General features: G+C 42.1%; 1 protein-coding gene across 5 annotated transcripts in view; it reads left to right on the forward strand.

The window, feature by feature from the left end:
- FMN1 (formin 1) overlaps positions 1–13,756 on the forward strand; it is a 444,603-nt gene that overhangs the window by 226,828 nt on the left and 204,019 nt on the right. For all 5 annotated transcript variants that reach the window (XM_067742229.1, XM_067742240.1, XM_067742249.1 and 2 more), the window contains 2 exons: positions 185–927; positions 5,597–5,747. In XM_067742229.1, the coding sequence (XP_067598330.1) occupies positions 185–927; positions 5,597–5,747 (894 nt within the window). The remainder of the gene's footprint in view (positions 1–184; positions 928–5,596; positions 5,748–13,756) is intronic.

Genomic DNA, 13,756 nt, shown 5'->3' on the forward strand with positions numbered 1-13,756 from the left:
CTTGGAAAATTCGCAAGGTGGAATTTACACCCTGTTGGATTCTCAGAAGAACGAACGTCTCTGTCTTTCCCTGTGTTTATGCGGACTTGTGCTATGGTGGTGTGGGGATGCTATTGGAATATTTTATTTCCGATCATTGTTTTTGATAAATTTTTTGCTTTCTTTCCCACTGATATCTCTACAGGCTCAGTTCGAACTTCAAGCCTTTCATATCCGGGGTGAGCATGCGGTGATAACAGCGAGACTAGAAGAAACCATTGAAAATCTCAAATACGAGATAGAACACCGATGGCGAGGAGGATGTGAAGAGATGAGGGATGTGTGTGTCTCCACCGACGATGACTGCCCTCCAAAGGCTTTCAGAAATGTGTGCATCCAGACAGACAGAGAGACTTTCCTCAAACCCTGCGAGGGTGAAGACAGGACAACCAGAAGTAACCAAATAATACCCAGAAAGCTGAATATCTCCTCTTTAAGCCAACTCTCTCCCCCAAATGACAGCAGAGACACCAGTGTACCGCTTCAATCTGCGGAAAGCATCTCATCGAGTCAGCAGAAGGCAACGCCTCCCGCTCCCCCTCCCCCTCCCGCACCACCCCTACTGGCAGCCATCCCTCCCCCTCCTCCCCTCCCACCCGCACTTGGACCTTTGCCACTGGCACCTCCGCCACCACCTGTGAATACTGGACCTCCCCCACCTCCGCCACCTCCTCTGCCTCCAAGTGCTGGACCTCCCCCCCCTCCCCCACCCCCCCCACTTCCTCACTCCACCGCTCCGCCACCCCCAGGACCTGTGCCTCCACCTCCCCCTGGACTCTTCTTCGGAGTCAACCCTTCTGCTAGCCAGTGTCCTCGGAAGCCAGCCGTCGAACCCAGTTGTCCCATGAAGCCTTTGTACTGGACTAGGATACAAATAAGTGATAAGAGGTAAGCTCAACTCCCCTGGCCCATTCTCAGCTTGTGAATTTGCAGGATTTTGGACAAGTGATGTTGTATTCCTGTTGGTTCAGCATCTTTGTAGTGTGGCACTCGTTCTCAGATGTGGTAGTGAATGCCTTGGATAAACAAGGCTGGAATGTTTTGAGGAGAATGTCTCCACTAGGTCTTCTCTGTGTTCTGTATGGATTGATGCTGGAAGAAACGACGTGTTCTGTGTCAGACCCTTCTCGAAGGTACATATTCCATTTCCCAGACTAGAGAAGAGCCCAGGGCTCTCCAGCATCTCTGCAATTAGTGAGTAATCACAAAGACATTGAGCCTGATTCTATACTTCAGGTTCACTGAAGAGTTTTAGATTATCTGTCTTGTCTTTAGATGGTATCATCAACCCTATAATGTGTATATTCAACAGGTAGGTGTAATTTTTCAATTTTTATTAAAAGAACTGGACATAGTTGAATCATTAGCTCTTTAGGTCAGAGAGGAGTCTTAAAATATCAACTCTCTCTGCTTGAACTCTGTTACCCCTCGCTACTGAGTGCCCTCACATCTTTATACCTTGTTGCCCTCCAGAGAAAGTGCCAGTGGGTAGGTGGCTAAAAAGCATCTTCCATTTGCATAGGTTGTTAAAGTGGGTCTGTAAGGCAGCAAGAGATGGTTGCTTGGAAATTTCCATTCAAACAGATCTGATCAGATTTCTTCTGCCTCATTTTGGAAAGCATCAAAAGGACAACGAGAAAGATGTTGAGTTCCTTCTTGACTACTCTCTAGGTGCGAAGTTCATTGTTTGTAAAGAACAGCAAATATAGAACAGATTTTTACATTTAAATTTTTGAACTTAATTCGCAAAATCAAGATGTGGTGGTGAATTTTTCTATTTCTATAACATTTCGCTTGGGGAAGGCAGTATACTGAACAAAATAAACTGCAATTCACAGTGGGACACCAACTAGAAATCACTCTAGGAGGGGTGGGGCACACCTTGACACTAAGCATATGGTGAACTAAGTTGATTGTATACTTCATATTTGGTCTCTTTCCTCTCACCAAAAATTAAGGGCGAATTTATTTATTTATTTGATAAATTTATTTATTATTATATTTAAATATAATACTGTATATTTACATTTCCCAAATGAGTTGTTAAAAAACCATTTCAGATGGTCCTGAAATAGCTCCTACCATTAACTAAAGTACTAGTATTCCCATTCAAGACTCAGATGTCATTTCCTAAGAAATAATTTCTCAGTATATTTATTTGCAGCCATGTTCTCTTATTAGTGTTCTCAAATTAATGCGCAGCCATTCCAGAGTGATGAAGCCCACCTGTCAGCCCTGGCAGCATCTGTTCTGAGGGCACACGGAGCTGTTCTAACACCTGGGTCTCACTAGCCTGCCTCAGCTTCATTCCCATAAGACTTCATGGGCAAACAATAACCTAGACCATACCAGTGTTGTAACAGTAACCACTGGGAGATGTGGGCCCTTCATCCACCGTTTAAGACAACAAAGACAAGCTGGAGATAATCATTGTAGTTTTCTCTCCTTACATAGTTGGCCATTTTGAGAAAGAGGACAATTGAATGCTCAAGCTCTTATTAGTTTCGCCATAAACGTAGGGCTTCAGTTTTGCGATGGGTTGAATTGCCTCCCCGCAAATTGATTTGCCGGTGCCCTAATCCCCAGTATCTCAGACTGTGACCTTATTTGGAAATAGGGCTATTGCAGATGTGATTAGTTAGGTTGAGATGACCTCAGACTGGAGTAGGGCAGGCCTCTAGTCCAAAATGACTGGTGTTCTTATAAAAAGGGGAAATGTGGACACTGCCAGGGGCGGAGGGAGAACGGCATGTGGAGTTTGGAGTCCTGCCACCACCAGGGATTGCGTTTTGAGCAAAATGAAAAGTAGATGAATGTTCCAACTTTCCTGACCTGGGACATCAGGAGAGCCCTGCTTGGTGAACATGTCAGCCTCGAGCCTGAGTTCCAGGCACAGGGGTTTAGTCTCTCTTATTATGGGTCCGTCAAAATGTTTTTGTACCTCAGAGCATGAATACGTCTTTTAAACTGACATGGTCTGAAGACCCTGTGTACTATTCATTATGGACAAAAGTAAAATTATCTGGGATGTGTTCTTTGACAGGAGATGATATTTTGTACAGCCAGAGGGGTAAGCACTTCGTGTAATGAGCACATAATCAATTTTGGTCTTGGTCTTCTGGGGAACTAAGAATAAAATATGAAGTTTCTCTAGTATACACACACTGCCTCTCATCCACTTGGATTGCTTTTCACTACTAACATGGTTTTTAACTTTTGCCATTCTGCTTTCTTTGATGTCTGTTTTCTGGTTTCTAGACTAGGGAAAAGCCATTTAGTTTAAAAAAATTTTAGGAAGAAAGAAATCCTCATCTGTCTACCTTTTCATCTTCCTAATAAGTATCTTCCTGTTGAGAAATTATCTTCTCCTCCGCCCCCTGTGCGCTCCTCCCTGCTCACTCCCGCATCTGTCCCCTCCCACTTCTTCCCCCACCTCCTCCTCCTCCTGCCTTCCTCTTCCTCTTCTTTGGAGCTCAAACTGTGTGTTCAGTGGTCAGAAAAGAGCTGGCCATGATGGCATACGGTCCATTGTGAGCAAGTCCTTGTTACTGCCCCACCAGCCCAGTTGCCCCCAACCCGCTGAGAGGTGGTATTCCAAAATTCTGTTACTCATTTTTGGAAATGCCTTTTCCCATAGAAACAGTGTTGTAGATGGTGATGAGGTGTTCAACCTGACTGCCAAAGCCTATTTACTTCAGAATATAAGTGGGTTATAGCACTAGTCATACTGACCTGAGCTCAGAGTCCTTGGAGGGGGAGCCAAGCGGTACAGGTGCAGGAGATGGGGGGATGGGTCTGAATAATCTCCTTTGTGGGTCACATCACCTCCCTCTAGGCATCCTCTCCTCTGCTTCCCAGAACCTTCTTGAGGCCCAGACCAGCAGCTCTGAGGCTGCATGCTCCAGAATTTCCTGGCTCTCTTCTCCCACCAAGATCCCCTTTCCCAAGTGCAGCTGAGAAAAGCATTTAACATTAAAGGTGTTCATGTTTCGAATTGAAGTTAAGGGGGGCAGGGGGGAGAGAGGGGGCATTGCTGAGGAAGGAGCGCATAGATGGATGTACCTCACTGGAAATGTTCTAGCCCTTGGATGATGATTTCACAGGTATTCATTATACTGTTATACATTATAACTTACATATGTCACATATATGTTCTTAAATGCCTCAAATATTACATTAGAAAAATTATAATTAAAAAAAAAAGTGGAGAGAAGCAAATGTTCAGTTTTGTTATGGGCCAGAACCCAAATGTCATATTTCACAGCAAAGGCAGACACATAGCAAAATGTGAACACTCAGATCTGAAAAGCCAGTGTTGCCAACTGCTTCAAATATGAAAAATGGTCAAAGCGGTGGGCAGGTGGGGATGGTGGTGTGATGAATTGGGCAATTGGGACTGACGTGTATACACTGATGTGTATAAAATGGATGACTAATAAGGACCTGCTGTATAAAAAAATAAATAAAATTAAATTCAAAAATTAAAAAGAAAAGAAAAAATTGTCTCTTAGTATCAAAAAATTTGTGTGGACCACCCCATGTAGTAAGAGTTCTTTTAGTTTTCATTGGGAAAATGCATATCGAAACAAAGATAAGTACTTGTAGATATTATGGATCATAACATACACACACGTTTGATGTGTATGTTTGATGTGTAGATGAGACTTTTTATTAAATGTCTATGAGCATTAAAAGTGTTTAAAAATAAGACGAGAAAGTAAGTTAAGAAAGTAGACGTTTGGGAGAAAATGTGTTCTGACTGAAAGGAGCCTGGATAGTAAACCATCTAAGGCAGCTCTCAGAGGCAGTTGTTCTGAACCTGATTTCCCATATCTTCTTCCCTTTCTTTGTTTCAAAACTAGGGTATCCCTGTTTTTAGAGAGAGAAAAAAAACCAATCAAACAAACAAAACACAGTCTCCCCATGGCTGCTTTTGCTGAAATCTCTGCGGGGGCTGGTGCAGTAGGGGTTTTGCTTTGTTTTTAGTGTTAATCCTGTTATTGGATGGTGTATTATAAAATCAAGTATTTCTAAATGAGCACAGCCTGTTCACGTATATGGGTCTTAACGCTGAGTTAACCTGAGCTAAACCTGAGAACCATATTTAAAACGAATAGAAAAACATTCAAAGGCGGGCACATCTTCACCCAAGCACTCCATTTTCATTCTATTTAAGAATTATCCTATGAATGTCTCAGAATTGGTTATTGTTTCAATCTTTATACGATGCCCATTTCTGCCCGTCATGGAAATGACACAAAGTGAGGGAGGAGCAGTTTCCATGCCTCGACAATCTGAATCCCAGGAGTTCTGATCCCACCGGGTTTCTTTGGTTCTCTCTCTTTGGTTATATCTAAGGACCATTCTGTTTCGGAAATGTGTGTTTGCTTTAATACTTAGTATATTTTGACTTAAAAAATCTGTAATCGTAAAAAGCTTTTCTTCAAGCGTTATTAGAGTTTTTTAAGGAGTTAAAAAAATGAATTAGGATTAAGGATTTCACTGTATTCTAATCTCTTTTGTTTCTTCAGTTTAACTTGCCATTTTCTCTTTTAAGCCAAAATTCTACACCAACCTTGTGGGATTCCTTAGAAGAACCTGATATTCGGGATACTAGCGAATTTGAGTATTTATTCTCCAAAGACACACCTCAGCAGAAGAAGAAACCTCTGTCAGAGTCCTATGAGAAAAAAAACAAGATCAAAAAGGTACTGAGTGACTACAATAATCTTTGTAATTATATATATATATATATGTATATATTTGTCATACATGGGAATTTATTATGTGCTGCTGATTTGCTTTCCCTCTGTTTTCAAAAAATGTTTTGAAAGGTTTTGAGTCACAGATGACAGAAAGGAGCCAATAGTTTGAGAAATCCGTGCTTGCTATTTTGGTCATGCTGTCTGAATTTGCAAACTGTTTTCTTCATCTGGACTTTTTTCAGCCACTAATTCTATTGAAAAAATGCACAAAAGTTAGTGAAAAGTAGTCTGTAGGCTATATGGAAAATGTCTTCTTCACTTATTTATAACTTCATTCATTGAACAAATATTTATTGGGAGTCTGAGCTAGATTTTGTTTTAGGCCCATGCTATCCAGTCGGGTAGCCCTTAGCCACATGTGACTATTTGTGATAAAATTAAAAATTCAGTTCTTCAGTGACACCAGCCACCTTTCAGTTTTATTCTTCTGGCTAGTGGCTACAATATAGCACAGATATAAAACATTTCCGTCGTTACAAAAAGTCCTCGTGGGTAGCACTGTCTGAGCACCTGGGGCATGTTGGTGAAGAAAAGCAAACAAGCGAGAAAACAGATCCTTGCCCTCTGGGGCATCTATTAACAATAAACATCAGAAACAAAAAATCAAATCATGTGGTAGAGCAGAGTAAGGAGGATCAACTTTTTCGGGGATAGGGAGGGATGGGGGCTACGGGTTTGAATGGAGTGTTCAAGGTAGTCCTCCTTGAGAAGGTGACCTCTGAGCAGACTTGAGGGCTAGAAATCTGAGGCCACCAGCCAGCCATTAGAGGACAAGGTCAGGATTCACAAGCAATCAGATGTGGAGGTGAGTCGCCACGGTCGCCATGCAGTGGCTGCGTGCCCCAAGTCAAAGTTCCTTCAGTCTGCCTTGGTCCCCTCAGTGTCACGTGAGATGACATCTATCCATATTGCTCTGAGTAATGATCAAATGACATCGTATATAGTAGTGCCTGGTACCCAGTCAAACCTCAGCGAGTAATTGCTGCTCTCATTTTGCTACTGTTGCTGCCGCCGCTGCTGTTTCTCTGCATTAGTGTTGTGATAATAGCATAGATGGTATTAGGGAAAAACAGTTGGCCCTTGAACAACATGGGTTCGAACCGCACGGGTCCACTTATATGCAGATATTTTTCAATAGTACACACTACAGTACGAAACAGCCCGTGATTGATCGAATTGCGGATGCTGAGGAACCGCGGAAACAGAAGCTGACTCTGAGCTATATGCACGTTAACCCCTAGTTGTTCAAGGGTCAACTGTATAGTACTTGGTTCTGCTGTTGATTTGCGATGTGATCCTGGGCTGATCATCTCACTTCTCCAGGCCATATTTCCTCTTCTCTGTAAAACAAGATTAACAATATCTGAGTCTACCTGACCCAGCAGGATGCTGTGAAATTCAAATCTAAGAGGGTTTGAAGAAGTGTTTTGAAAGGTGTGTAATACTGAATGATAGTTTCATCAACTCTTCTTAAATTATATAGTGAGGTTCATCCATTGGTTCATATCTCAAGTAACATGATTGTGAAACGAGCTGTGCCTTGTTGAGGGGGGGAGGGAATGGCAAAAGTCCGGATGCAGTTTTCTGTTAATCAAATCAGGTGTGCCCACTGACTTAAATTATACATGAAAATCATGGTCAAGGTTTTTCACAAGTTCATTGGAATTGTGTTTTCCTGATTGAAAAATGTGATCCCAATAATGATTAAATATCAGAGCAAATCTTTTAAGAGGATGTATCGCATGAAACAATTGAGTTACGGCAAGAAGTAAGCTGATAGACTATAGAATATATTCATGTGCAGTTAGATTCCTATGAGATGGAAATAAGGGCGTTTTGCTGGCCAGCTGGCTTTTTAAATGCCATCTATAGGAACAGAAGACTAATTGTTTCTATACAAAAGGCAAAAGCAGAATCTCTGTATTCCAAAAGTAGCCTCATTTTGCCTCTTCCAGGAAGCCTTCTCTGACCATCAAGGAAATCCTCTGAATGTTTTCTTACCCAATATCATATTAAACTTACTTTCGTTTTCTTTTTCTTTTGCTGTTACTCCTTGTGTTTCTCTCTCTGGATGCTTGGTTACATGTCATTTACTCATAAAGCTAATTATTTCTGTTTTGGTGAATGAGCATTTTTAAAACATTGAAGTATTTGTTTTTAAAACATCAAAGCATTTGGTAGTTTATTCTTATTTCTTATCTCATAATTATTTGCCTCTTCAACAAAGGATTTTCACTAAGGCGGTTAGTACTTGATGTGTTTGTTTCTCCGTCTGAGGGGGAAAATATCCTTTATTCAAACTCCTTAATCTTTCTGAACAGTGAGGTTGCTGTTACCCCAAAGACTCTGTGCACACGTGTAGTCTCTATTCTTTTTCTTTAAGGGGAGCAGTCTTGAGGGTGCTTGGAGTTTGCAGTGAGCTTGTGTCCTACCTTAGAGCTGAGATTCTAAGTTGTAAAGAAAAAAACGAATTGAGTCAATGCCAGAAAACTCTGAACCTGCCTCCTAGGCGCCTTCCTTCTGTGCCCATGGCCAGATTTCCAATATCAAGATGGATCCCTTGGTCTCTTCTGAAAGTCAGATGTTTATTTTCTGTTCTCTGAGAATGAAGATGAAAGTGAATTTTAGTGATTGTGAGCAACTGAGGAGTTTCAACCCTGGAGGCCAGCTTTGTTAGCCTAACCACAGAATGGTTCCCATACAAGGTGACCAGGAGACACTTGCCAGATAGATCTTTTCATGGTGACGGAAGTGGAGTATATGTCAGAGATTTAAAAATCCAGCCTTCTGAATCTTGGCCGCAGGGACTCTGCCAGCGTTGAGACAGACATGAGCATCTCTTAAGTGGAGCTGGTCTGCATCCCTCTGCACATCCCACATTCCTAGTCAGAACTGTCGGAATTGTTACCGTTCTGCTGAACTCAGATACGAGTTTCTAGTTTCATCTTCTATAACAGCGTTTAAAGTTCCCATCACTGGCACTGATTTAAAACAAACAGATACATATCTTCTTAAACTGGGCTGGGATCCTGTTTTCTAGTACGATACAGTCTAAGAATTAGAAGGAACCTTCCTGACCATCTCATTCAGTGCCCTCATGTGGCACATGAGAAACGAGACCTAGAAAGATGAAGATGACTTCTGGGTTTGTACGCTTTTAGCTAGGAAGACATTGATAATGACGGACACTTGAGAGGATGTAGAGGAGCCTCAGCATGTGTCTTCACTCCCCCTGAATTTAAACAGTAATTGGCTTCACTTAATGGTGGTAACAGCTTTTACTGGGATGATTGATTTTAACCTTTATAAATGAGAAGTAGCCATTCTTAGAATCATCAACAAAATCCAGCTACACTCGTGCAAATCCAAAATACGTCCTACATTGTGAAATTATCCAAAGTCTTCTTCAGGTTCTTCCAGTAGGAATCCAAATCTTTGAATAAAAAGATACTATGTATAACTCCAACTACGAAATAATATGAAACCATATGTAGATTTGGAGCTGTTTTCCTTTGGCCCCCATCAATCATTTTAAATATTAGCTATACGTTAAATACTATGACAAATTCGTATTGCCTACTCAGGCCTGTGCCGTCTTCATTTGTGACATGAGAGCACTCTGCCACCACAGACCTAACATTCACCAAATTGAGAACCAGAACTCAAAACATCAGCTCTTGTCTGTACCAGCAACACTTAGTACTATCTCCTATTTTTTTTGCTCTCTGATAACCTTCAGGGCAAGTCGTTTAACTTTTCCACACAGATTCTTTCTCTACCAAATAGGGAGTAACAACCCTTTACAGGGTCATTACAAGGATAAAATGAAATCACGATTGTGAAAGTACTTGAAGTATTCTCTAGAACTATGTATTAATCTCTTAGTTTATGAACAAACATGAAAGCTTTGCAAAGAAATTCTTGACCATCGCTTATTCCCACAAGCTTGTTGAGGGTCTTCAAACATGAGTGTGTCCCTGTCTGAAACTATTTGCACATGGTCATCTCTAGACCATTCCTGTTTTTCAGCTCCTTTAACAGAGTATACAGACATCTAGTAGTTCATCTTACATTGGTTTATATAGTCTTTTTGCACTGTAACATAAGAGTTTTCACTGTCAATATGCCCATATTTCTACTATCTCTAAGTTATATTTGTTCTGGGGAAAGGTAGATCGGCGCCTTGACAAGGAGCCAGAAATCTGCCTTCGTCAGACAGAATGTGTCTGAGATTCTTTGTCCTGGTGCCTGTCAGAGAAGTAGCTACTCCAGTGAACTCTCCAATTGCTTTCTAAACTTGCCTGACAACGTTCAGAAAATCAGCATGACCTGCCGATATTATTCCTCTCTTGAAATTATGAATAATGTCCGTGCTTGTTCCCTCCTCTGTAAGATACATGAAATTACTCCACTCCCTTGGCCTTTTTAATAGATATTTCTTAAGAATTAATGACATAATGGCTATTCCCTGAGCACTTGGTGGGAGTGGGGGTAGGGAGGGGTGGTGATGGTCCTGCAGACACTGGTCTATTGAAACTTCCTGGAGCCAAAAGCTTTCAGTCGTAATTGGGTCACTTTGGCCAGGATCGTAGCTGTAACTCTCAGATCCCAGACTTGGTGTCTCAGTTTAGTGGGGAGGGGAGATGAGTGGAAGGAGAACATAAATTTATAGGGTTTTCATAATCTGTTGCCTTCCACGTTTATATAATTTCAGCTTTTGTGTACAAAGATAATTTCTCTGGGCCGCCCCGGTAAGGTATGTGCATTATTTTTTTTCCCCCCAGGAATGGGAATGCATTTGCCAAGCCCTTTCTATTACTCATGTGTTTGAAAAATGAGCAGTGAGGTTAGGGGTTATCATCTGTGGCAGTGAGTGAAATCACTTGCCCGTGTGTTGTTTGCACCAATATATGACCTTGAGGTCATTGGTGCTATGTCCAGATTCCTTGAGTGATATCTGGAATGATCTGGGCTTTCCTGTTCTTTGGTTTTAAAGGCCCCTGACTGGCCAAATCTACTGAAAGCAAACGGGAGCTTCTGCTCCATGACAAGCACCAACCGACAAAAATTCTGCCTTGTAAATTTTATGTGGAAATAAGACAGCCCAAAAAGTTAAGTTGTACTTTTACTTTATTTACTTATTTTTTTTTTAAAAAAAAGGTCATTAGAACTTGTCAAGTATGGATATCAATGATTCTTTCAGAATGTTGAATCTGAATATTATTCTTGGAGTTAGACTATGTTTCTCTTGTTGGCTGTTGACCAGTAACTTAATCTGGACTTGTACCTCAAGCCAGCTGCAGGATCACACGGTGCTCAGCTCCTACCCGCACCACAAGAGGACACCTTCGAATGCTCAGCTCTGCAGAGCTAAATTAGCCTCTGTCCTAGAGCCGGAGCAGTGGAGCCTACAAGAGTGTAACTACCCCTCGAGTATCCTCTTTCGTCTTGTAAAATCTCTTTATTGTGGACCATGGGGCCAAATTTCACAGCAAATTATCCACTCAAAGTATTGGGAGCCAAAGGAATATTAGAAAGGCTTGTAGGTATTAGTAGAATAGAAATCATTAGTAGGCATAGTTCCAGTGCTTAGAATGAATGACAACAATATAAAAATGTATGAAGTATTAGACTTAGCCCCTTTGGGACTGATTCTGGAATCACCTCCCCACTACACACACACACACACACACACACACGCACGCACACACACGCGCGCGCACACGCACACACACACACACACACACACACGAGGTTTTTTTAAATTGTCCATGTCTAAAGGGAGGGAAGATGTATTTGAATATAGATTTGGGGTTCTCTAATTGGAAAATAAAGAAGTTTGATTAGATATTACAAGATATCCTATGAGATGACAATTCTAAATATTTGGGGTTTTTTTTTACGTATTTTATTCTTTACTCCTAGTTGAGTAAAATTTTTGAAATCTCACCTATATTTTCCTGGACCTCATTCATTTATGCTTAATTCAGGACGTTTTCTAAGACTGTGACTGGCCGGAGGTAGACAGTGGTTTGAGGCTGACTGCCGGTGCAGGGACCTTGGTGGTGGCAGGACTTCTCTGGCCTCCAGTTTTAAGCAAGAAGTATGTGAGGAAATAACAAGAATGCCCAAAGATCTTATATGTGTATTTAAGTCACAAACCCAGGTCACCTGGGTGCTTCCAAAATGAACTCATAAATGCCCTGCAGAGTGCACACATCTCCAATATACACAAAGATCAAAACGGCCCCATACGCATACACGTGCGTCCATAGGTATGGGCTTAACACGAGCAGAAGTCTTAATAACCTTGTATTTATGTAGAATCTTTCAAGTGAAGATGACAACAAGATTTCAATAGCAATAATAATGGTTAATGCTAGGTGAGCGGTTTTTGGCTAAGTGCCTAGCATGTATTAATTTATCCAGTCGTGGGGCTTCCCTGGTGGTGCAGTGGTTGACAGTCCACCTGCCGATGCAGGGAACATGGGTTCGTGCCCCGGTCCAGGAAGATACCACATGCCGCAGAGTGGCTGGGCCCGTGAGCCATGGCCGCTGAGCCTGCGCATCCGGAGCCTGTGCTCTGCAACGGGAGAGTGGAACTCAGGGGGGTTATGTAACTTGCCCAGCATCACACAGCTCTTAAGTGGCAGAGCAAGGAGATGAATCCAGCAACAACCCCAGAATCTGTGTTCTTAATCACTTGACAAATGGTCTGTTGGTCTGAATTTAACTACAAGTCCTGACTTTATATTCACTTGGAGAAGTCTGAATTTTATTTCCTGGTCATCGTTTAGTGAAAAGCGCTCTGGCTTCGGTGTCTGTAGACCCTGTTTCTACTTATGGCTCTGACCGTAGCCAACTGTTGTATCTCGGGCAAGTTCTTTAAATTCTCTGGGTCTCAGGTCTCTCATTGGTCAAAAGGTAAACTTTAATTAGATGAATTCCAAGGATATGGTCATCACTTCTCCTTTGCAAATGGGGACACTCAAGGTCCACCAGCTTTTGTCTTGTTTATCAGAGGGCAGATAGAGGCGTCACATGTGGACCAACATCTCTGCACTCAGACCCATAGATCAGACTGCCTGACACCATCAGCACCACGGTGTATGAGTCACAGGTATGTGGGAGCTCAGGGAGTAATTGTTAGGATCTTAATAATCCCCTAATCTTAAGAGACATAAACGTATTGGAGGATTATTTTAAAATAAGCCAAGTTTCTCTACGTACTGGGGTATTGAAGGGCTGGAATCTGATGGGGAAAACTGCAATGGAAAGGCGCCAGAGGTCTGGTCTTGAAGGTAACTAGTTAGCGGTTGTGTGTCCAGTCACGTAACCTCTCTGGCCTTAGTTTCTGTAACTGTCATGGCCTCTGGAGCGGATGTTTCTCAAGATGCTTTCCAGATGCAAAGTATCAGATCATATCTGTACGTGGACACCTTCACACACGCATTTTAAAACTCAGTGTATACGAGTGTGTGAGTAGAATGCAACCTCAGATATGCACCTTGCTTCGTCAGTGAGTAATGTGGGATATACTGCAAACCAGCCTCACAAACACAATGTTTCTTCCCCCAAAGATGCAATATTTCCCTCCTCACACTTGTCTCTACTTAACAGAAAATGTCTTTGGCGGCAGCAGCCAATGGCCGAGTTGGCCAGCCCCGTTCTGCTGGTGGGGCACTCTCCCCTCCATCTCTCCATAACGTGTCCAGGGTCCAGAGGCCAAGCCAGGAGTTCAGGTTTCACCAGACACAGCCGTCCACGTGTTTCCTCGGACAGTCTGGCTTGCCCCCAGTACTATGGCTACACTTACAATTTTTTGATAAAGTACCTTTTAGCCCAGAGCTTGATTTCCTTTAGGCCTGACCTGGTTTCTCTCCAGCTGAGGCTAATTTGCATGGCTGTAAACACGGGCCTGACAAAGCTCACCAACTGTGATAAAAGCTAAG

Source organism: Pseudorca crassidens, chromosome 1 (genome assembly GCF_039906515.1).
Source record: "Pseudorca crassidens isolate mPseCra1 chromosome 1, mPseCra1.hap1, whole genome shotgun sequence".
Lineage (NCBI taxonomy): Eukaryota > Metazoa > Chordata > Mammalia > Artiodactyla > Delphinidae > Pseudorca > Pseudorca crassidens.